General features: G+C 45.7%; 1 protein-coding gene across 4 annotated transcripts in view; it reads left to right on the top strand.

The window, feature by feature from the left end:
- LOC119403133 (cGMP-inhibited 3',5'-cyclic phosphodiesterase A) overlaps positions 1-24,121 on the top strand; it is a 317,071-nt gene that overhangs the window by 208,396 nt on the left and 84,554 nt on the right. For 3 of the 4 annotated variants that reach the window (XM_049418815.1, XM_049418816.1, XM_049418818.1), the window contains exon 2: positions 6,625-6,723. The exons of the other annotated variant lie outside the window; for it this stretch is intronic. In XM_049418815.1, the coding sequence (XP_049274772.1) occupies positions 6,625-6,723 (99 nt within the window). The remainder of the gene's footprint in view (positions 1-6,624; positions 6,724-24,121) is intronic. 4 annotated transcript variants of the gene reach the window in all.

Here is a 24,121-nt window from a genome sequence, read left to right on the forward strand (position 1 = left end):
TGGCTCTTTACAGTCATAACGGTCTCCTCTTCGGGAACTCTCAGTCGAGGTTTAGTTACTATATTAGTTTCTGCACCGTTATCTTTCTTATTGGATTCGCTTTAGCTTGAGTGAGATCTGGCTGCGAGGACTCTTCAGCGATGGACATGATCCGTGCTCTTACGAGCTCGTTCGCCTGCTCTTGACTATTGCGAGTGCTCTTAACGCGCTCAGACCGTACGAATCGTTCAACATAACGATTTGCAGGAAAGAGGGGAAGGAAAGCGAAAATAAGTATGAACTACTCCTGGCTTTTGAATACAGGTAGTCGAGTTAGATGATACGTCATTACTTGGACGAAGGCTTCCCTGAAGGCATAAATTCGGCGTCTTATACGTACGCTAGAACATGTCTGTCGGGAATCAATTTGGTCAGTTTATTTGCGGTTATTACTGTAGAGCACTTAACGATCGAGTCTTCAAGTAGCACTCCAACTGAGGCCTGCTTCCGAAAATAGAGACTAGCGAAATTGCATTTGGGGTGATTCATTTTGTATATTGAAATTTCAGGATAACTTTGTGCAATGTATGCGTAGGTGTTCTCGTAGAAACGTGAAATGGCAGTAGGACGATTTAATTGTCGTTGCTTCGTTGATTTTGTTGTTGCTGTATAGCGGGCACTAAAAAGGACACGCTATGACGCTCCAGTTACCCTGAGCGTTGCTGCGGTCAAGTGAATGCGGACGCTTACTACGTTCTTTTTGAACGCTCGAGATACACCAAGTAAGCGTGAACTTTAGTGAGAAAAATATTAAGATTAGACAAGCGTGCATTTTGAAATGAAAACTTAAATTAACCGTGCCCTGCAAGTCACCCGTAACTATAGTGTAACATAACATATACTCGAAAGTCTTTCTGGTAGGCACAATCAAGAAGACGTTTAGGTTAACCACTCATCCGCCGCTATGTATCGAGTGACATTTTGTAACTGAACTCGTGACACAACATGAAAGGAAATGTATTGTCTGGGAACGTTTCAGTGAAAAGGGAACTTTTGTAAGTGAACTCTTTATTGCAATGTTGTTTTCTTTATTTGTTTTTTTTTGCATTTTTTTCTGCACGACACAGAGAAATTGAGTAGTCGAGGTGCTCCGTAGTTCAAGCGCTTCGCAGCAACCCATGTATGACAGAACAAAGCCACCTTAGGCGGGAACAAACAGCGCTTCAGACGGGGCTTTGAAAGGGCGACATACAATGGCCTGAATTAACAACTACCGGTTTACTGAGGTGAAGGCAATATATATGAAACGGAGGATATATGGAGCCACACTATTTGGCAAAGGCTGGCCCACCAGCTGAACGGTTAGGAAGAAATAAACATACAATAAACCAGTGGCGATAACTAGTGGCAATAACCAGTGGCAATAAACCAGGGTTTGTTGAATTTCTTGCCTGTCGTGCCCTCACATCGTAGGCGCCGATGTACCAACCATCCCATTTTGACGCACTCCAAGAAAACCACCACTTACGTTTTTCATTTAACGTGGGTGCACTAGACTTAAGTGTTAGTTTATCTTATTTACCTTCACATATTTGGTGACCTTTCGGGGATTGCGTTTTCGAAATGGTATTTTTTTCTAGAATGTGAAATAAGTTCCTTTTCTAAGTAGTTTCCAGAGTGATTCTTGTATCCCTTTCGTGTAGTCGCCAGACAACAATAATATTTTAGTGCAGCTGTACGTTACATCCTTAGAAGGGAAGTGAAAAATCTTCTGGCCTTTCTGTAGAACATAGCTACTTTCCTGTATCTATGGCTGTTCCTACTTCAAATAACATGGATGTACATACTGTATTTTTCTTTTCTGTAGTGAATCTGTTTGTTTGTTTTGGTGTCACTTATATTGCTTTTAACGGAAGTCCTGTTTCACCACCAAATATTTCTACATTAGTTAAATACTGTGGAAATATCATTTGTTGCGTATGCACTCTAGTCTCTTGTGCTGGTTCAGTGATCTTCCATTTCGACACCCAAGCCATCTCCGCAGTGATACTGAAAACGAAACCAGCCTCGTCGGCTATATATCATCGATTTCTTGTGAGGCTCAATCATTATTGCCCATAATAAGAATGATGGTTTATGGGTTTATAATCTTACGTAACTAATTATGATGCTTTTTTGTTGAGACCAGCCTCTGACATTTTGGAATTTATCCCCAAATGCTGGATTTTCATTACAACAAAATGACACTTTAAAAGTAGTGTTATGATTATGTGCTTAGGAATTGGTTGCATAACCTACCCATTATTAAAAGTCTCTTCCAGCATATCCAAAATGCTACTATACCAGATGAGCCGACTTGACTTTCAACAAAGCAGTTGCCCTTGATTGGATCAGGAAAGTGAGGGCGCTACCTTATCCTAGCGTACTTTCAGCATTACAGCAATCACGTACACGGACCTGCTTAAAAACTTACGATTAAAAAAATCGTACAACGGTAAAGCAGGAACGAGAACACGTACTCTTCACGCTCAGGATCAGAAGTGCAGCTCACTTATGTAAAGAGGGGCCGCGTTCTGTAGATAATGAAAACCGCGCGGATTGCACGAGGAAAATGCGGTACCCACGTGCGAACGCAAGTGAACCTACTTGGTATTTACGAAACAGGATTAAGGCGCTCAGGGCGCCAGCGCTCTAGTAGACGCGCGAACAGCGCCTCGATGCCGCTGACTGATCCTTGACATGGCATGTTCGCGTGCTTGAAACATCAACACGAGAAGTATGTCAGCAGGCGAAGCAATGATTCGGGACTTGTTATGGCAGGCGACAACAGTCCTTGTTGTCGTATGTTAATGTCGCAGCATGCTGACGCGCAAATACGTTGTTTGTTTCTGTTATTGTACCGGTGATCGTGTTTCACAGTCTTACTGATGCTGCAACGACGTTGCTCGCGCAAGACGCGCCTACGTCTATCTTAAATTTGCGAGAATCTTGTCTTAGATGCTAACGCGAAATCTTCTTATATCTAATCAGATTGCTCAAGGGAAGCGAAGAGTAGCGTTCATTCTGAAACATACCCAACCACCAGCGATCACGCTAGAATGTGCGATAAGTCGGGTATCAAAAGCTGGCGCAAGTGGCGAATAGATCATATTTCGACGGCTGATGGCTAAGCTCGCGCTACGGTTGTGCTTTGAATGATGCTACTTGTTATGGGCGCACCCTTCTTGCAACGAAGAGTTCGATTCGTGACACCGAGCTACGGCAGTAAGTGGTTTTTCGCCTAGACAACCTAAAGCGCGAAATGACGCACGTTCACAAGAAGCGTTGAACGCAGAACATTCTGACAATGAGAATGAATGAGCCCTTTGGAGATTATGTCCCTAAGATTATTCGCTGTCGCATCCAGATCTGCGCTACTTATGAACATTCCGATCCATTTCTGGGCGGCTAAGGTTCGGCATTGCTGCGATTTGAAACTTGACAAGATGAATGTACTCCTTTCCTCTCAGGAAGGACATCGCCTGTCAGAGCGCGTTTGGGAGCTTTTTGCATTTTAACATGCAGACAATGGCTTGTAATCCATTGAGGCAAGCAAGCATGTACCTAAGTACTTTCCAGAATCATTGGTTGACTTTACCTTGACCCTTATGCAGGCAAAGTCGAGTCCACTTGCAAGGTAGCTGCGGTTGTGGTTGTGCAAGTAACAGCGAAGGCACAGGCAGCATCTTGACGACATCGTTTCGAAATGCTGTTTAACTCTCACAGCAGCAATTTTCGTATGCAGACTCGGAACTGCGAAACTACATTATAATTAGGCGTATAGATGGAACTTGCAGGTATGTCATGTGGTAGAGCCAGCTATCTTCCAGTTGATGCTCTGGCAGTACTATTGAAGCTGCTTTATGTGCTTTGCCGAAACTGGTGCTGGAAATAGCCTGTGTGTCAGTCTAAAAAATAGCACGACAAGAATGTGATATTTATTCTTCACATATACCCGCAATAAGTAAATCACAAAACAGGGTTGTATATACTCTTGACATTCACTGGCTCTTTAGTTCGTTATTAACGCATTTAGTGCGCTGCGAACAAGTCACACGGCGTCAGCACTGTTCAGTGGCCTTCTCAACGCTTCGCTTTAATAGAAAGTCGGATTTACCGGTCTATGGTAGTTGTGCGTGACAGTCTTTGACTGCTGAAGCAAGAACCTTAGGCCAAAGCCCACGAAAAATGGGCATTTGTGGCTTTCCAAAGAACGCGGCTGTTCAACAAAATGATTGTGCAGGCCGTTCAGGATTTTCTAAAGATTTTGTGCCACATCTTATTTCGTTCATCTTGAACTTGCAGTGCCCAACGAGAAAGATTTTTGTTATCATCACGTACGTAAATTGGAGATTATTGGTAGAGGTCTCTGTCCTACAGTGAACGTGAAAAAGGTTCACAACGAGATTGAATGATGATGGCTCACAATGAAATAGTTCTTCACGTGGGGAGGACTACACATCACACGTGACAGATTCGCCAGCTTTTCAGTTACGGGTTGATTCATTCAAATCACATCAGCATTGGCTCTAGCAAGCACGGCATCCTCTCACTGCACCTCCTGCACATTTCTCTGCATGTTTCAATTCGCCGCTTGCACTTCGCATCTGCTGCTCGCCTTTTTTATCACGCCACCTGCACACAACTCCGGCATGGCGAATCCTGCGGCTCACTCCCGCACTGTCGCTTACCCTACTGTTCCTTCAGATAAAAAAGTGCAGCACAAGTTTGAGCTTGAGGACAAAAAAAAAGAGGAAAAGATTGAAAGATAGGGGACTGTTAGGAGCTACGAATCAGTAGCTGTGTAGCCAAGTGATTCAATGGGGCAGACAGTGATTGATTTTACAAACACTGCACAAAAGATCAAGGTCACGGCCTTCAAAGTGGGACGGAACATAGAGTGTTTTAACTGTAACTTTTCACTTTGCGATAAGGCATTGAAGCCAGATATGTCTGGAAGATATTCAGGGAGTAACATGGTGAAACCTGTAAGCTGTCGCCTAATTCTGGTACTTCTCAAAATAAGCGACAGGATACAACTGTAGGATGGCAAAGCAGGCAATGTGAATACGCCCTGTGTTAAGTGGAGTTCCGACAAACAAGTATGGCTCAAGCAGGACAATCTGCCCTCGGTCACTGCTGAGTTACTCTTGGACATTTTAGTACAGTTTATAAAGGCTTATTCGGCGGTCTATTCGTGTAGACTAGTGTATGAGAGTCTAAAGTATTTAAATATCTGACAACAACGAACACGTTTGTTTCATTTGCCCTTACAACCTACCCATAACGAATGATTAACAATGAGAACTCAAGTTTATAATAATATTCACGTTCAGGGTCCATTATTGTGTACCTAAGATGCACTGAATTTGCCTCGAAGCAGGCACAATGTGCACGAGGATTATGCTTAACAATGCGAGTAATGCAAGTGTATGTGTAAACGAGCTTACATGCATAGGGTATAATTAATCATGTGGGTTCTTGTTTGCATAAAAAGAAGACACGGGATTTACGAGAACTCTATGTTAATCTATCTTAAGGGATTTTAGTTGAGGCATTAGTCAAGCACGCAATCCTTGATAATCAGCTTCAGTGAGGCAATCCTGAAACTCAATAGCAAATAATAATATTTTTTAGCGCATACCCCGTGGATCTCTTAAAATCTTTCTGCCGAGAATTTCTCGAGTTATGTCGTAGATAATCCTATCGGTGCAGCTTGAGAATGTGCAGAAAACTTTAATCTACATAATCCCATCAAAGAAGCCTCAGAATTCACGAGACTTTTCTCACACATCAGTGATGTTTCACTCAACCAGCCCGGCAGGGGAGAGAAATTCTTTGAATAAACTGTTAATTAGTGCAAATTCATTAGCGAAAGTCCGATGAAAGCGCAGCTTACAGGTAAGAGTTTTATTTAATGACATAGTTTTTCGATGCTTTCTGCTAATACGAATCTGCTGTCTTGAAATCAACATGGATGGATGTAGTCAGGGCACTGTCAGTGAAATTGTACGGACATTAGCACCATTTAGGGGGAAGTTTGGAAACTTGTAGGGCTGTGATTCTTCAAGGCCGTGCGAACTTTTCTGCAGTGTGCTATGCTCAACAAAAATGTTGCATGGGATATAATTCCCACCTTGAAAAATTTCATATAGTAGGTCTTTTCTAAATAAAATCTTGATTGGCTGACATCTATCCGTCTGGCCTGGAGGAAAATTCATATTAAGGAATGGAAGACATAATCCTGACCAAGGTTGTGTGCCTAAGGGTCTCAAACAATTTGGCTTTCACACTGTGGACATGTTCATTAAGCTAAATGTCAGTAGCCTGTCTGGGCATCTGCCCATCGAGCTGTGTGAACAAGGCTTCTGTGTGAAACTCGAAACTGTCGATCTCTCTGACCACAGAGCCATGGTTTGTTTTTTTCTTTCCTTTTCCTGAATCTGAATCCTTCTATCTGGTGTGCAGAGCCTTAAGGCCTTTCAAATTATTTAACGTGGAGGTTACGTGGCGTCCGGATTTCTTGATCTTGATAGGGTTAGGCTTCAGTACAGCGCCAATTTATTCGTTAAATTTCTCACCGTGCTTTCTCTTGCCCTCTTGCAGAATTTCAGAAGAGACAAAAAAAATCGCACGTTCCTGGATTCCGAAACAACTCGAAATCAGTACTCTTCCGAGTATCGAAGCGACAACTGTATTCGACAGGTGGGTGCTTGATTCACAATGCACGAGTTCCCGACCAGTGCGCCGAACGTCAAAGTAATTACAGCTGACATCCCTACATGGGAAACGTTTCCAATATCTCGATTTAACTTGGACATTTGTGTGGCGGTCGATGAAATCTAAAGTGCAATATGTATGTCGCAATTCTTTCTCGCTGCACTCTCGACATCTTTTTTCCCTTGCTTGTACTAGCTTCAATCTGAACTTGACTGCATCATCTCGCATTTTGCCCAGAGCTGTGCGCAGGAGTTCTGATAATGAAAATGTACCCAAATAAACGACATGCATGATACTCATTCGCATCTCAACAAAAAGGTTAGCGAAGCAAGCAACTAAACAGACAGTATAAAATCTATACGGCTTTTGTAAATGCAGCAGTATAAAAGAAAAAAAAGGCATAAGAGTATAAATAATATATTGTCAAATGACATGGCAGACATTATAGTTAAATTGAACGCACGAACTGCGTCCCAACAGCAATATGACCAAGCGTTGTCAGTACCAGTAAAACAGGGGCAAAACTGTTATAAGTGCCACGAATAAAATAACGTTTGAAATATGATATGACGGGAAACCATTTATGTAACTTACGCGATGAAATCACTTGACACCACCGTAGTATGCAAATATGAAATAACCAGTACGAAATCTCCAGTATGACCTAACTTCATCAGAATGAGAGTCTATTAGGAGAAGCAGCCAGCGTGCACAAGGTTGTCGAAATTACACAAAATTTTCACACGCTGCAAAAACATTCTGTGGAATGAAATAGAGGCAGTCGCGAGATATTCAACGCCGGGGGACAAAGAAAAAAGAGATATTTAATATACATGACATAACTACCCTTTCATATTTAAACTTCTTTGAATAATTTATGCTGTTGTAGAGTTACATTGTTCAGTACACGCTAGCTTGTAAATAAATTGCGGCACCTCTTGAGTTCTTGCGTGCACATGAACAATCTCCGTCATTATACGTGAACCATGCTCAGATTGCAACGCGCTCTTGGTGTTTTCGTGTTATTCTCATGTACTTACATTACGTTGCAAGGCCGATTCCGAGTGCAAGGGCACCAACATCTCATCTAAGTTATTCCGTTGAAAAATAAGCCCCCAACGCGAAAATGTCAACGTAATTTCTTTTTGTTGACCTCCATCACTCATTTTTGTGACGTCGATACAAAGAAGGAAGGTGAAAGTGCGGCATGAAGTAAGCTTCCTGGGAGCGCTGGAGGGCAGCATCTTGATAGATGACCCCAGGCAAACAACCATCGCTGAAAATTGCTGATGTACGCGTTTTGAACGTTATACACATATCTTTTTTTTTTCCTCACTGTTACATGCATTATGTCTAACGCCGTGTACACTCGGAAGGCCGAGAGGAACTGATGTGGTAGCTGCTGCAGCAGTTTATGGGAACTGAATATTCTTCATTCTGTATTTACATACCTGGGAAGGCAGAAGCTCTGCGCTGGAATCTGCGACGTTCGATCCTCTTTTTTTTTTAAACTCTGGCAGGCACCCGCTGCGGTAGCTCGTTGGATAGAGTGTGGCGCCGCCAAGGTGTAGGACGTGGGTTCGATTCCCTACTTTTTTCGATGCAGTAACATTTGCGCCACCTGATTACCTAATTCCGTGACGACAAGTTGTAAATGACACTACATAAAACATAGACACAAAAAGCAGGTGAATCACACTGTACGAAAAGTTAACTAGTACCAATCGCAAGCAGGGCACACGTGACTTACGCAGCTGTGGCGGAGTAGGTCACATTATGAACACTAAACGTGATTAGAAAGCTCAGTTAATTATGTGCTTGAATAGCCCAACCGCTCCAAGCTTGTCAGAACGACCGCTTCTGTTTTCATTTAATGCTCCCTACCTTTGCATTTCTTGCGATGTTTAAAGCCGGCTTCGCTACCACTAGCTAATAAGAGAGGAAAATCCCGCGTGCATAAAAAGAAGTAGTTAGCTATAGTTTTATTTCGTCGCGCTATTTCTAGATTTTTAAGGGTGAAAATTGCTCCTAAAGCAAGAATTTCACTCATGTTTCCAGGCGAGTGCCTCGTTTTCCTCTCCCTATTGTTCCTAGCGTTACCGCTTTAGTGTATATATTTGTTTGTCTCCTTCTAACCAAGTGTCTGTTTACGTGTATTCCGTGTCTGCTGTTTACTTTCTTAGTAAATCTTCTAAACTGCGCCATTAACGCTCGTATTTTCGCAAGTGCTCTTACTGCTCGTATCTCGTGGCGTTATTACATTGTGCCTGTGATGTTCAAATGCACGCACAAACGTACATCACAAGTTGATACACAATTTCGCCAAGGCGTTACGGCTATGCTCCCCCCGATCGTCGGATAGAAAGAATTCTTCACTTGAAAAAAAAAAAAAAAAGGCACATGAGATGTTCGCTCTTGGGCAGCTATATAATTAAGTTAGAAATGCTTAGATGACCTTAATGCAAGACTGTCATTGAGTTACTTCAGTATCGTCGATTCGCTGAAACATCTGTCTTTAGAGAAAAATAAGCGAAAACGAGGATTTTGAGAACCATAACCACGCATAGGTTTCGCAAGTATTGCATCGTGCACAATGTAAGGGTTTTCCTTGAGGCTGACTGACGACGTAAACACTCCTAGTACGTCAGGCGATCATGTTCAATCCGCAGCCTCTCCAATACAGCGTATGCCACGGTACGGACGTTTTGCTTATATATAGAAACGACCGACACTTCAGCAAACCAACAGTAAGTAAACTAATCCCTCAAATAACTTCGTAAAGATGTACTGGTCGAATTACCAGTGACTGTTGTGGGATCACCTTGATGAACCCTTCTGTAAAGCGTTGTCAATTCGGTTTGTAAACATTGACGTGTGAACATTGTTGCGCGCAGAATTTCATTGTAGCACCGGGATTAGGAATGTGAATGTCCATTCATGAGTAAATATTGTATTGTTTTGGGGTTATTGACATTATTATGATACAAACTATTATGTAAGAGGAGTAGCCAGAGCCACACCTAGGCACCAACTTCTGCTTAAACACACTTAATTAAAAAAAAACTTACTGGGAATCAAACGACAATTCAAGGAAGCACCTTAGTCATGCCGTTCTCTCTAGTTCTGTTCTCTTCAAGGGGCTCTAGTATGCATGAAAGACTGCTGGAGATATGTTCTCATCAACTTCCTTATTTCAATTTGTGCGCTTTTCAGTGTCTAAATTTTTCAACCTGTCCCTCGCGCTGTTTACGTATTCACGCAAAAAATTATCAGCCCTTTCGCTGCTGCGAAGCTGGAAACCGGAGCAGCTGTGACTACGGTGTGTCTCGTATAGCGAATATTGCTGTATTTAATTTAGATATTGTCATTATTGACTATATTATTGACTGTAGCGAGCGAGTAAGGAGACCTACACTCAAAGATCCCGATGTTTCTCTTGCGCATGACGCACACCATTTCATAAACGGCAGCCAACGGCCGTCTCAAAATGAAATTTTGTAGTATGTAAAAAAAAGCCGTTGTTTCGACAGGACGAAAATGGCATGGCGTTCGTTTTTTATGCAACTGGTCTTGTCTTTGAGGCAAAATTGTTGGTGTAATTCTGCCATGTCGGCCAAATCATACACATTTACGTTTACTTTTGCGCCATGTCAATTTTTTCGACGTAAAGACGATGGAAAAGTCGAGTTAGTTTGCCGAAAATTGTTGTTCTACGCGTCTTTTGTCCACGGACGCGGTCCTCCAGAACCATACATCTTCGCTGTAAATGTATCGTAGGTGCACACAGAACGTGACATCACACGCAGCATGCGAGCATGCCTGTGCGCCAAGTGACACGGAAAGTGAAGGGAAAAAGATCCACAGGACTTCTCCACGCTTGTCCGCTCCGTGCCTTTCGGGAATCGCACCAGCTTGGCTATGAAAGGCGGGGCGCCAGCGCGGTGGAAGTTAGTTGCACCGGTGGTGGTCTGCCGTGAAAATGAACACTTAGGGAATAAAGACATCGCTGTTCCCCGGGGCTGGCAATTTATCGGTGGCTGAGCGTGGGACGACTCTAAATTAGCATAGCCTCCGGCGCAGGCGTCATTACCGAGGGTAATTTGTTTTCTGAAGAAAAAAACAAAAAGCCAAGAACAGGGTTCATTTCTGTATTACCGGGCGGCGGCTTTTCGTTGCTCTTTTACGCCGTGCAGGTGGCCTCAGCATATTTATTCGACATTTTATCACGTTTGCACTGTGGAAAACGTCCTCTAATTGATTGAATTAAATTTTTAGTCGATACTTTATGCAACATATGAAATGCAGACATTTTGACCCGTTGTCATAGGCTACTAATGGGCTCAGTTCAAAACATTAGTCGATAGCACGACCATTCGTATCCGCCACGGGGGTCTAGTGGTTATGGTGCTCGACTGCTGATCCGAAGGTCGCGGGATCGAATCCCGGCCGCGGCGCATTTTGATGGAGGCGAAATGCTAGAGGCCCGTGTGCATAAATTTAGGTGCACTTTAAAGAAAACCAGAAGGTCGAAATGTCTGGAGCCCCCCACTACGGCGTTCCTCATAATAATATCGTGGTTTTTAGACGTAAAACCCAACAATTCTTATTAAGCATGACAACTTCATGAACTGACGGCACTTTGTTGGGAACATTAATTTACAAGTTGTGCAGAAGGCTTGCGGATCATAGAAATTAAAGAGTTAAACATTTTTTAAGCTCGAGAGGCGTAGTTGTCAAATGTCCCGATCTTTTCTTCGTCCACGTTCAACCGTTTCGTTGTACACCTAAGGTTATGTATCACTAACAAGCCCAATGAGCTGCTCTGCATAGATTATACTCCCAGCCTTCACGCTGACGATGCGATTTTATCCAATTTTACGGCGCGATGTGAACAAATCTCTCGAAAATTGTATGTTTCCTGGGGTCATAATGTCTCTAAATTTTTGGCGCGCTCTTCACGCCGAGTGTGCGTGACTGGAGCAGGGAGACGCCATCGAAGTAGAAAATCAGACGACAAGAAATCGGGGGGCACAAACAAAGCTGCATCGGCGCGTTATTATGACGTCCAGGACATCAAGACAACGTTACTTACACGAGCTGTGTCCGTTCTTGCTCAAGCAAAGATTCCTCCACTTTTCAAGGGTCGCTAGCTTGTGCCTTCGTTTCCTGTGATTATGACGTCATGGTACCTCAAAACAGCGCTACCTACGTGAGCTGGGACAGTTCTTGCTCGAGGAAAAGTTCTATTTTTCAAGAGCCGCTAGCTTATGTCTTCTTTTCTGCCAGGGACCAAGTGAGATATTTATCGATCGAGAAAGTGCAAACTATTTCCCCTAAACGAGATCGGTTGAATGTCACGCTGTCATCAAAGGAGCTACCAGGGACCAACCTCAAGCTCTTTTTTTACTTCTCTGCATGCTCGTTAAGACCGGCGTTATAACGTAAGAGTGGCGCTTCCGGTACTCCAAAAATGTAATTTGTTACCCCGACTTAACCAAACATTCTTTCTTATAACTCAAGGTATTCTCAGCGGATATGTTTCTCTTTAACCAGTGCCCTTGGTCCCCTTACTGTAAAACCATCTACCGTAGCTTGATCAGCAAAGCTGTGGCATTCCCCAAATGCCTTTCGTGGCCTGTCTCAAACGGAGAAGAACGCATATTTCTTCTTTGTTCGCCAGTTGCGTTTGCATTGGTTCTACCTTGTCTTTCGCAGCTTACTTTCTTAAAGAAATGCTGACGTATTACTTACTTTTGTTCGTTCTTGCTGAGACCCCAAACGAAAGTTCCGGGCCTCTAAATCTCAGGGACAATGCCGACATTCTTGAGAGAGCCCTGAATGGTTTATTATTTGTTGTTCTTTCCGCAGTCGCGATCCGTTTCGTTTCCCAAGTATTGTCCATGTCATGACGTCACGATGACCGAAAGTGGTCGCGTGAGAGCAGGGCGTCTCCACGTTTTGTCACGTCACTTGTTCCATCTCGCTCGGTCACCTCCTTGCTACGTCGAGTCACACAAATGACACGGCACAGCAATCACTGAAGGGCCTGAGCTTAAAATCAGTACGAGCTGAGCCTGTACTAAATAGTCGCGATATGTCCAGGGGTAGCAGCATTCGGGATGCTGTCGCATTTCACCATGTTGTAAAATTCAGTAATTGCGGCATTTCATATGCTAGTGGGATAAACCGTATCAGCCCTCTGGGCCAAACAGAACTGAGCTTATGGCTAATTCGACAACATGGCGGAATTTTAGAATGCGCAGAATAGTACCCTTGCTGCAGCCTCCCTGCCTTCAACGTTACGACATAGTGGCTAAACCCTTGGACCAATCAGAGTGGACAAGACGGTTAATTTGACAACATGACGCAGGCAGACAACGCGCGGAATAGTATCCCTGCTCCTACGTCGTCGTCTCTTGCGTCACGACACAGCGACCACATGGGAAAGCATTGGACCAATGATAGCTGACAAGGTGGCGAATTTGACAACATGGCGGAATTAGCCAATGCACCGAAGAGCACCCCAGCTCTCACGTCACCACCTACAACGTCACGGCACAGTGACCTCTTAGATAACCTAAGGCAGAACTGGTTATAAAAATGCGGTATGTCAAAATGCTCTAGGATGCTTCAACGTTCGCCTCCTTACTCCGGAATCGTAGTTTGAAGGGTATAGTGGGGTGTGCTAACAGGTCTCAACATCTCGCTTCAGGAAAAAAAAATCAGCCAGTTCGGCTGTGAAAACCGTCCGACAGCGAAGCTGTAAGCGCGCGAGTGTATGAGATTGGCTAGCGAGATCACGTCATCATCACGTCATCATCATCATTTCGCTTGCTTTATTTATTTATTAATGAACCCCTCTGATCATGTGCTGCGTGATGCCTGGTACTACTACTACTACTACTACTACTACTACTACTACTACTACTACTACTACTACTACTACTACTACTACTACTACTACTACTACTACTACTACTACTACTACTACTACTACTACTACTACTACAACGACGACAACGACGAGACAGGGTAGACAAAGCTAGCTTCGCTGCAAGAATCATAACAGGGGGAATTATTACGTAGAGGTGATTTTCAGCTATAAAGGGGGTGGCTTGAGGAGGGATTCAGTTCGGGCTCAGCGAAATGGTGGCTTCGAGAATCTTCCCGGGTGCTTCGTCTTCCACGCCAATCTACCCAAGCTAAGCGGACTTAGCAAGGATGGCTGCACGGACCATTTTACCCGTGTCCTCACGCAGTCTCGTTCTTTCAATCTGCGAGTCTCTTCGCTCGGATTGCCTCTGTTATATACGACGCGAGAGACGGCGTTCGAGAATTTTCTCGGACCGTAAGCATTTGCCTACTGCAATTCGTTCCACTTTGCACTGGACGTGAGGTCGCGCCGGAAAAGAGCTTCCACATTATTTATGGTATAGCGGTACATCCTAGCGCGTCGCCTATAAATTTGACGACGTCATCCTCGTGGCACTTGCGCGTTTGCTCGGATACCATGTTTTATTTTTCTGTTTACTTATTACTTCTGCTTTGTAAATGTCTCGTTGGTCCGTTTTTTTTTTTTTTTTCTCGACATTTTGTGGCCGTAGTTGAAGTTAGGAAATTCGCCAGAAGGCGGCGGCATGAGTGACTACAACGTGCTCTGACAGGAGTGTTTACTGGGTTTGATAAGTTGGTCGACATGCTACTGTGTTATATGCAGTAAATCGTGGGGCTCGTGCGTGGGCAATGCGCAGTCGGAAGGCTGGTGCATCTGCGATTTGACTAAACCAAAAAAAGCAGGAAGACCACATATTGATAGCTGAAAGAAAACGAAGTGTTTCTGTGTCACTTACACCTGTGAATGCCTGTATACCTAACTTTCTTACAGCGATATTTCTTTTTAGTGCATATAGAGGCATATTAATCGCTTCATCAGCAAATAAGTGTTAGGTGCACTGAAAGCTGAATCACAAAGATTTGCGTCTAGAAAGCCAGGATTTCTTCTTTTTTTTAACTTGTTCTCCGGTCATTGTGGGCATTTATATGGAAGCTGCATGTCCGGTGTTAAGATTTGTGCACCCGGAATTTGAAACAAGCCGGTAATAGAGGCTTACGCTACACCTCTGGGCGAAATAGTGGTACCTTAATGGGCCCCTCAGCAGCCTCTGAAAACACAAAAAACGAGCGCAATATTCTTTCCTGGCGTTTCTTGTCTTTCTGGCGCACTTCGTGACGCAGAACAGTGATTCCCCGTGACGTCTACATAGTACATACTCTCGATTGGTCCATATACGCGAAATATCTGATGTGAATTGTCTCCAGCACTGCTTTGCCATGCAGCCGCCCACCCGTTCTTCCTTGCCTCACATGACTATTGTGCGCGATCAACTAATTTCACTTCGCTTTATGTGTTTGCGACTGCGCAAACGGAGATAACAGCGTGTAGCCTACAAACACGAAATCTTTATGGGGCCAACGCTTAGTACTGACATGGTACACGTGCTTTTAAGAAATAAGTGGCGAGGGGAAGATATGGCCTGCAGGAAGGGTAGCGAAGGCGAGGAGGGAACCACTCCCTCGTCTTTGAACGCGGAGTGGTGAGGGGCTCTTTAACAGCGGTACCGGAATCGAACCTAGGCACTCTGCGTGGTATTCAAGCATTCTACCACAGAGCCACGCCAGCGCTTGGAACTTCCTCGGAAAAATACCCTGTACATGTGTCAGATCAATTAATCCACCAATCAATCAATCAATCAATCAATCAATCAATGAAGTCGGCCGAGGAGTCACGTTAACAGATGCAACATTGCATAGCAGAAACGTATACGTCGCACCGTGTGAATTGAGTAACGGGTGGGGGTTTAATGTTTGCCACCCATTGCAAAGAGCACAGCCATAATTCGCCATCATCAGCCGCAGTATCAACACAGTGTGCAGCTACGTAGGTACACACGTTGCCTTACATACGCGTCGTGAGCACTACGCGACTTCCCAACTTGACGCTGAATTATCGTGTTGTGGGTAGTGCGCTACTTCGCAAAAGGATGCTGAATTGAGGTGTAGTGGGTACTTCGCAACCGTACTTGCAGTAGACGCCCTAAGAGAGCTTACAACGGGCTCTAAGGCTCTTCCAGCTAATCCTCACCGAACGGCTTTCGCCTTCGAGTCGTCGTAGGCGAATGTGTAAGGGACCCTGTTTTTTTTCCTGATGCACTATATTAGATGTGAAGCATCTTATGGCGGAGTTCAATCCGGTGGTGGTGGTGGTGTGCGGCGTGACCACCCTTACTGCGCATGCGCAAACCCTCTCCACTTCCTCTCTCCACTCCCCTCTCCACTTCCTCTCTCCCCTTCCCTCACCCTGCCCCTCTCCACTTCCCCTCTCCCCTCCCCTTCCCCTCTCCACATCACCTCTCCCCTTCCCTTTCCCCTCCCCCTCTCCACTTCCCCTCTAGAACGCGGGCTCTACATGCCGAAACACTGCTTCGCATCGCCTCATGGTCCCCTTGAGCGGGAGATGGTGTGATTTTATCAATAAATTTCTAGTAAGAGATCGATTACCGGGAATTGTCTGATTCCTAAATTTGCAGTTTTGATCTCGGCGATTTTGTTGGTGTTGCTAGGAGACAGTGCTTCAATGTGGCGAGGAAACCTTAATATTGCTTTCTCCTCCTTTAACCGTTCCCACAAGTGCGAGTAATTTATATGATCGGTTGAAATCGGGTAGTTTGCATATGTCGTCGATCTCTGAGCTCGTGAAAAATGATATAAATGAGCGATTTACTTATATGCGATTGCGGTAATGTAAGCTTACGCGGAAATGGCTAAAAATATGAACGCCCTAAGTTTTAGAAAACATCTCGACGCATGACGCGCGCTGTTTTAAGCGATGATAAACGAGAGGCGAGTGATTGCGGCTTCGCGTGCGACGTGCGACGTGAATTCCTTGGAGATGAACGCTGCATTCGCTCAGAACACAACCGCAAGAGGGAAGACGTTAGAAAGAACGCGCAAGTTGAAAATTTTTTGCCCTATAGGTTGGAAAGGACAAATCGGGGTGAGGGGAGGAGCAATGTGAAAGTTCACGCATAGCCAACGACAACGCCAGGATTAATCGTGTGTCACCGCATTTCGCGCGCGCCAGCCGTGCTCTATTTTTTTTTTTTCAATTTTGATCGATGGCAGTTTAACGACCCGCAGCTCCAGCACCTCGCCTCTTCAGACCGGGTGATCGCTCCTGGTTGACTTCGAACTCTCCTTGATGTTATCGAACTTGTACCGACATCTTGGCGCATATTTCCCGAATCGGAACGTCACAGCCCCAACGCGGCTGGAATGGAACCCGCACTGGCGTAACATGCGTTCAGATATGCTGATTATTACTGATTATTTTCAGTGCCGCTCCTTAGCAGCGACGATATTACGACAGAATATGGGTACGCTGCAGAGCCTGGCCGATCAGTGCACCAAAATGTGAGCCTAGCAATGTGAATTAGAGAATAAGTCATATGCACTTCATGGACACCCATCGTTCTATTTCATTTCTTTTTTATATTAATCAAAGTTCAGAGCCCTTCGATTACCGCAGAAGCGCAACCGTCTAGGCAGCAGCTTCGTCAGGGCATCAACATTGCCACTTGCCGCCCTGAAGTAGACAAGTCCACTTGTTCAAACGTTGGCTCCAGCGATATTCCCCGTTCCGCTTCTCATCACTTAAGCCTCCTTCTTTCCCTGGATTTTTCTTCTTTGTATGCTTCAAACAGGCTACAGCGGGGCGAGCGATATGTAGAAACTGCCAACTGAGGTGCCAAAAAGGAGTAAAAAGGAGTAAAAAGGAGTTTTCCCTCATTTGCGGCCCCTTTGGTTGTAACCTTCCCGATGTACTCCGATGCGGGGCTTCGCGTCCACGTAATTGACCGACTGGTGACTCCTGCGGCTGCCCGTCCTACCCCGTGCCAGAACTTTTCACCGCTCTTCCTTAATTCCTCTATCTCTTTTTATTTCCATTTCCCTTGCCGCACAGCGCCGTTGAGGTGTCCTTCCCGACGGTATAAGTTACTGCACTGCGCAATTTTTTTTCTTCACCCTTTCATTCCCTATCACAAGAATCGCATTCTCTTCCTGCTTATTTCTTCCCACATTCTAACGAGTTTGACGGCCATTATAAGGACCCCTTCTTTATCAGAACAGTCGTGAGTAGTCGCAGTTACTTCCACGAACCTGTATCGTTCGTCTGTATAATAGCTATGTCGGATTTTGTTTGGACATTATTCGCTCGGTTCGTTATCGCGACCAGGATCGTACCGACCGTCGGACCATCTCTACCTCGTTATCGAGGAATCCTACTTCCTATAAAGTCTTCCGCTTTGGTTTGCTTTTTTGTTTTTGCCTTTATGGTCTGTTTGGGATTCTTTTTCGTCCTCTCAGATAGAACCGACGGGTTACAGCGTGTGGACGTATTACTTTTAGATTCCTCCGGCATAAAAATAACTCGCTGCCGCAAAAAAAAAAAAAGAAAAAGCGTCTTCTCGAGACGACACTCGACACCGCAAGACGTCAGGATTCGGCCGATTTGTCGTCGGCGATCCTCTGTGCATTAAACTCTCGTTCTTTCCAGTTGGCGCCAGCGATTTTGACATTCCTTTCACTTTGGGCGCCTCCGGCTCGCTCGGATTTGCTCGGTTTCAAAAGTCTTCCGCGAACAAGGCAGGAACAGGATGGAACAAGGCCGCGCACGATACCCCAGGAAATGAGTAAATAAGGAACTGAGCTCCCCTTTCAGTCCCTCTTTCTTTTACCTCTATTTATCTTTTCATTTCTTGCCTCGAGAATGATTCGACAGTTCTTCTCTCTCCAGATGATTCCTCTATCAACTGTCAATCTGTTTTTCTTTTATGTCCTTTAGATGTATTTCTTTCGCCTTTTCTCATTCTAGTTTAAAAGCCGGCTGATGTTAAAGAAAAGAACTAAGCGCTTGGATCGTCGACTTGAAGTCTCATCTCGCGCTGGGTCGCGAGGTTCCTGATCGCTTGCGTCACTCGACGGGGTCGTTAAATGCGGGCCCCCTTGGCTTTCGCATTTCTCCTCTTCTGGCGTATTCGGTTCCCACATTTTTTTTTCAACTTTCCTAGCTCGCAGTTTCAGCGCATCTCTGTTTGTACAGTGTTCAGCGAATGAAAAGCAATAATCTGCCCGTGTGGTGGTCGGTGCTATTTTCATCCGCTTGCCCAGTTGATCGCTGGAGGGAGCCACATGCGTTTGCGATGTGTCAGAAAATCACCCGTATTATTGCGGTAACAATTATATAGATATGGACACTCTGGACCATTTTCGCCGTCGCCGTGAGGTTCCGTATAAAGTCCAAGGGCGATAACACCGCACCGCGCGTCGAATCTTTTATGTGCGAGTGAAAGCGTGCAAGGATAGCTGATGATCGCGGCTCGAGCGGACACTAAACGCTCCGGCCGTCTTCTTTCGTGCGAAAGGCGTAAAGCGGGTCCCAAGGATAATGGGGGAGGGGGGCGTAGTAGAACTGCCTGGCTCCGGAATGAACTGGATACTTTGAACGGCTGAGCGCGGTCGCCCGCGCCCTGTCTTGAAAGGGTTTACCGTACTGCTAGTACCTTTGTACGTGTTGTGTTCTAACCGCTATGTTTGCGCTGAAGCGACAGACGGCACGAAGGTCGTTTCGCTTGCTGCCACGGCCGCGTTTCCTTACGCCAGCCTTTTGCTGAGTTATGCCAGGTCGTATGCTAAATGAGTTTACTGCTGGCTGACAAAACCTACTTAGCTCAATAAAAACACGTCATACAAGGAAGGTACAGAAAGGACAAGAGCTCCGGAAGCGCTTGTCCCTTGTGTACCATCCTTGTGTGGCGTGTTTTATTGCGCTAAGTAATTTTTTCTCAGCATGCACAAACTAGGCCCCCAAAAATTCCTATTAGCTGCTAGCCTTACTTCTTATGACATTTCACTTCATTACTGTCGCATTCATTGTTTTGCCCTTGCGGCGAAGCTGTGAGTTGTTTATTGTGCACCGGGGGTGCTATTCTGGACATTGTCAAATTCCGCCATTGGTCAACTCAGATTAGCTCAGATGGCTTCTACGGCTTCCCTGGTTGGTTTAAAATACCGCCATTACGAAATTTGACATTATGGTGGAATTTGACAGTGTCCGAAATAGCACCCCGGGTTGCATCAGCTCCGGGTATACTGAGAACAGAAACTGTAGCCTCCCTAGGGGCCGAGTCCCGTGATATTTCCGTTGAGCAATACTTTAGCGCAAGCCTACGTGTTCTGTGTGTGGTTCACTTCATGTTCCCTGGTGCTCACTTCTGTATCTTGAATGTATACGTCCAAGAGCGCGCGCTTATCTGTGTTGTGTGTCTGCACGTGCGTATAATCGCCTGTGCTCGTGCGTACAGCGGTGACGTGTCTGCGCGTCTGTGCATCAAGACGCCTCTTGTCTAAACCAAGTACACTGCTTATCGTACCCAAGATCGACTCTTCCTTGCCCGACGGACTGCTTCGCTATAACAAGGCGACATGCTTTTTAACAGAATAGACGGCGATGTGAATCTCCGGCGTTGTTCAAAGACACGAAAGCGTGTTTATGTTTCGTAAGGTACGCCAGCCTTTATGACCTCCATGGATGATTCCTCGCATTTGTTTCGCGCGCGCGCGGTGTTCTTATCACCTTTCATTCCCCTATTCTCCTTACCCAGTCTAAAAGAGAGCGAGAGTGAGACGTAAAGGTTAAGTGAAAGGCAGGGAGGTTAACAAGAAGATATATATCCGGGTTGCTACCCTGCACTGCGGAAAGGGTACGACAGAAATGTAAGAAAATAATGAGATCTGATTGCGGCTGGTTCACTTGGCTGCCTTATCCTCATCACCTTTACCTCTATATTTCTGTCCGTTTGTGTCATAGATTGCTTGTGCGTGCGTGGCGCCTTAGCCTTGGAACGTCTGAAAAACCGGGAAGCCGGATGAGAACCTAAATCTGGAAGGTGTGGTTCGGGCCTTCCTTCCGGCTCCGGCCCCAATCGAATCGACGACCGGAACACAGCGACGGCCGCGCACCAAACGGTGGAGCAAGGAAAACCTGCTTGCTTCCATCGAAGAAAGAACAAGGGTGCAATGAAAGTGCGAATGAGGGCATGACCGGATCAGCAACGGTTTCTTACACGAACGCCCATCTCCATTTCCTTCTCCTCACCCACCTCTCACCTTTCATGCGAGAAGAAATCCCCCCAAAAAAACTCATGAGCGCTCGAGAGACGTCTCTGATGGGTACCCACGCGGATTCTAAATGCTTTGCTTGTTTTTTCCTTTCGTCGACGACTCTGCAGATTGAAAGAGGCACCAAAGAAGCAAACGTCGAGCCACAACTCTCATCAACGCGAGTCGGTAGACCAATAAGCAAAACCTAAACAAGAAACGCGGTGTGATAGTCCTCTTTCTTTCTTCCTCTCCCCGCTGAGAGATCGCTAGAGTGATAAGGAAAGCGTAAAGAGGTTTTCGGAACAGCTCTCTCCGGCTAAAGAAGATCTTGGGAACCAGAAGATCGGGCGCGAGTGGAGGGATGAGCAGCAATTGGAGAGCCGAAGGAGTGTGAGTAAAAGTGGGGGGGGGGGGGGGGGGGACCGATATAGGAGTGGTGGATTCGCGAAACCCGAAGACGGTTGTATAGCTCCTGAAAAATGCATTCCTCAATCGCGTCTGACAGTAGTGCCGCGAGGAGTTGTATAGAGCACGTCCCGTTCCTGCTGACTACGGCGCTCTCTCAGTTCAACTAGCTCTTCTCTCACTCTCTCTCTTTTTCTCCGTCTCGTCGCCGTTCTCACTCTCCGCAGTGCCTCGAACGAGGCCCTTACACCGTCGATTGCGGCGCCGAGCGACCGCCTGTTCATCTCATCGCAGTCTCTGCCCGTCTTTTCCCATGGCTTGTCAGGCAGCAGTGCTTCGAACAGGCGTCCTCGATAGCGTCGACTGCAGCCGCTGCGGTGTTGGTGGGAAGAACGGGATTGGTTAGAAAGTCGGAGGGGGAGGGTGGGAAGAGTGGCGATACGATGCGAAGGCGAGTTAAGCTAAAGAATGCAGACTGTGTGTCTAGAAACGAAATGGGACCTGGTCGTGGGTAGTTTTGTTGAAGGGTTCTCGGTCAGACATCAAGGCAGACAGATGTATTTGGTCCCTCGGACGTCTTCTTGGTCCTTCTCCCTCTCTATGCTTCAGAAAAGCGACTTCATCGTGAGAGCGAGAGGCTTATGAAGGTATTGATAGGGTTCACGTTGCACATATGCGCAGAATCTTTTGTATCGCCTCGTTACTTTTTTTTTTAGTTTCCCGTAGCTGCAACAGCTCGATCCCGGCGAGATGGCTCACCTTGAATACAACTTCGAGACCCACGAACGGATGAGAACAGGAAGAAGAAAGCAACCAGCAAAGAGCGCGCTGTGTTTCGATTCTCTGTATGACAGGGGATACCAACCAGCCCAAATCCGTACCGTACTGCTTTCTTTCATTGTCGCTCTAATGAACATAGTCATGTCAGTGACATGTAGTTCCTGCATAGATACATCTATATACAAGAAAGGGCACTAGTCCATCTGTCGTGCTGTATTTCCTCCTTCAAAGATATTCACCCCTCGGGCACTGAAAATATATTAAAGTCTTATTTCCAGTTACTCAGCTTTCTCCATCAAGTAAATGTCCACATGCTCAACTCATTGGGCTGCCGGAATCCGAACTGCGTATGCGCATCACGTGCTGACTGCGTCAATGTCCGTGGTCTTATGCGGAGCTTAAACAGAACTGGCGCATGGGATAGCAGTCGAAGCGCTCGGTGTGACGGCATCTTCGGATGAACTCCGCTCACGACGCCCACAACTGCTGGACACACGTTTTGCCACGTCCAGAATCAGCGTATCTTCTCAGCGAAGGTAACGAAGTTACCTCGACGACGCTTACCTTGCGCCGGCAGCGGGCTATTCTAAGCGAAAGGAAGAAAGGAGAGCCGCCTTCGCACGACAGTCCGTTTATTGCCTTAGCTCTCTCCGCTAGTTCCCTGAGCTGTGCTTCCATGCACTGCCAGCGCTACGATTCAGTTTCCTGTATTTTCGTTACTGCCGAGGTTTCGAAACCTGATTACCCTTTGCGCATAGAGAATGCGCGAGTGAGGCCCTTCTTACGAAGCCGACAGAGCGTGCACTTTGCCTTCGTGCTCTGCTGATTTATTTTGCCCACAGCCGGAAAAATTCCAGACGCGAAGGACTGGCAGGCTCGATGATTGATAGAGAGATAAGCAGATGCAGAATGGATATGCATTTCCAGGAAGCGCCCCAACACGGGATCCTTTTTTGGGGGAGTCCGGTGTTTCGGTGCGCGGACACAGGAAACATTACTTGACGTCCGCCCGCACTTTATCGTACCCAGCGGCTTGGAGAATAGGATACCGTGTCACCTTCCACCTGCGTATATTTACTTAGGCACACCGTGGGACGTCTCTGGTTGTTTCTTGTTTGCGTCGATATACCGTGTTCATACCAATGGAGGGGAGCGTTGAAATTATGTCTGTATATAGATATAAGCGATCATAAAATCAACCTTTTTTTCACCTCGTGGTATCTGCCTTCCTGCGGTTGGCAGTGGCATCTTTCAATCGAAGCCGAACGTAAACTTTCCTCAGTTATACCTTTTTTTATATAGAACAAGCGTCGACTGACGAACGTTCTATAGTCAATATGGTACCAATGTACTGTAGATGTATTGTAGATTTTTTATGGACAAGTCTGAAACAATTCTTATGAATGTGCAAGTTTTTACTGAAACATGGAGGACGCAGGAACGGCTGCCGCAGATCGTGCGGTTCGCGTTTATGCTTCGAACATACCACGAATTTTCAAATTAAGCCAGACTATTCGGTGTCTGAGAAGCGTATCCGCACCTAGACCCGCACCCCGTATTCGTAATGTGTAACATGTGCCCTCTTATTACTCTAAGCCAGTGGTTCTCAAATGGGGTTCCGAAAAACTATTTTTTTCGGGGGCACACTATGCCCCGTAGCAGCGGCCCCTTCTGATATTTAGTATGCTTCACCGCATTGCGGCGAGCTGACTTACGTTTCCTCTTCTGCATATGATGGCTGCGAAGCTTTTGTTGCAGCTTTCTACGACATATGCCCACGAGCATGCTTTTTCTAGGTTCGCATATATGAAGAACAGACATATCTCGAAACGGGTTGAATGTGGCTGCAGACCGCGCAACTTATTGGCAAGCTGTTGAGACCGAATCGGCGTGGCACTTTAATCGGACCATTCTTTGCCACACGCAACCGGCAAGTGACGTTCCAACAAGACCAAAGTCCATCTTTATAATCTTTACA

Source organism: Rhipicephalus sanguineus, chromosome 8, assembly GCF_013339695.2.
Source record: "Rhipicephalus sanguineus isolate Rsan-2018 chromosome 8, BIME_Rsan_1.4, whole genome shotgun sequence".
Lineage (NCBI taxonomy): Eukaryota > Metazoa > Arthropoda > Arachnida > Ixodida > Ixodidae > Rhipicephalus > Rhipicephalus sanguineus.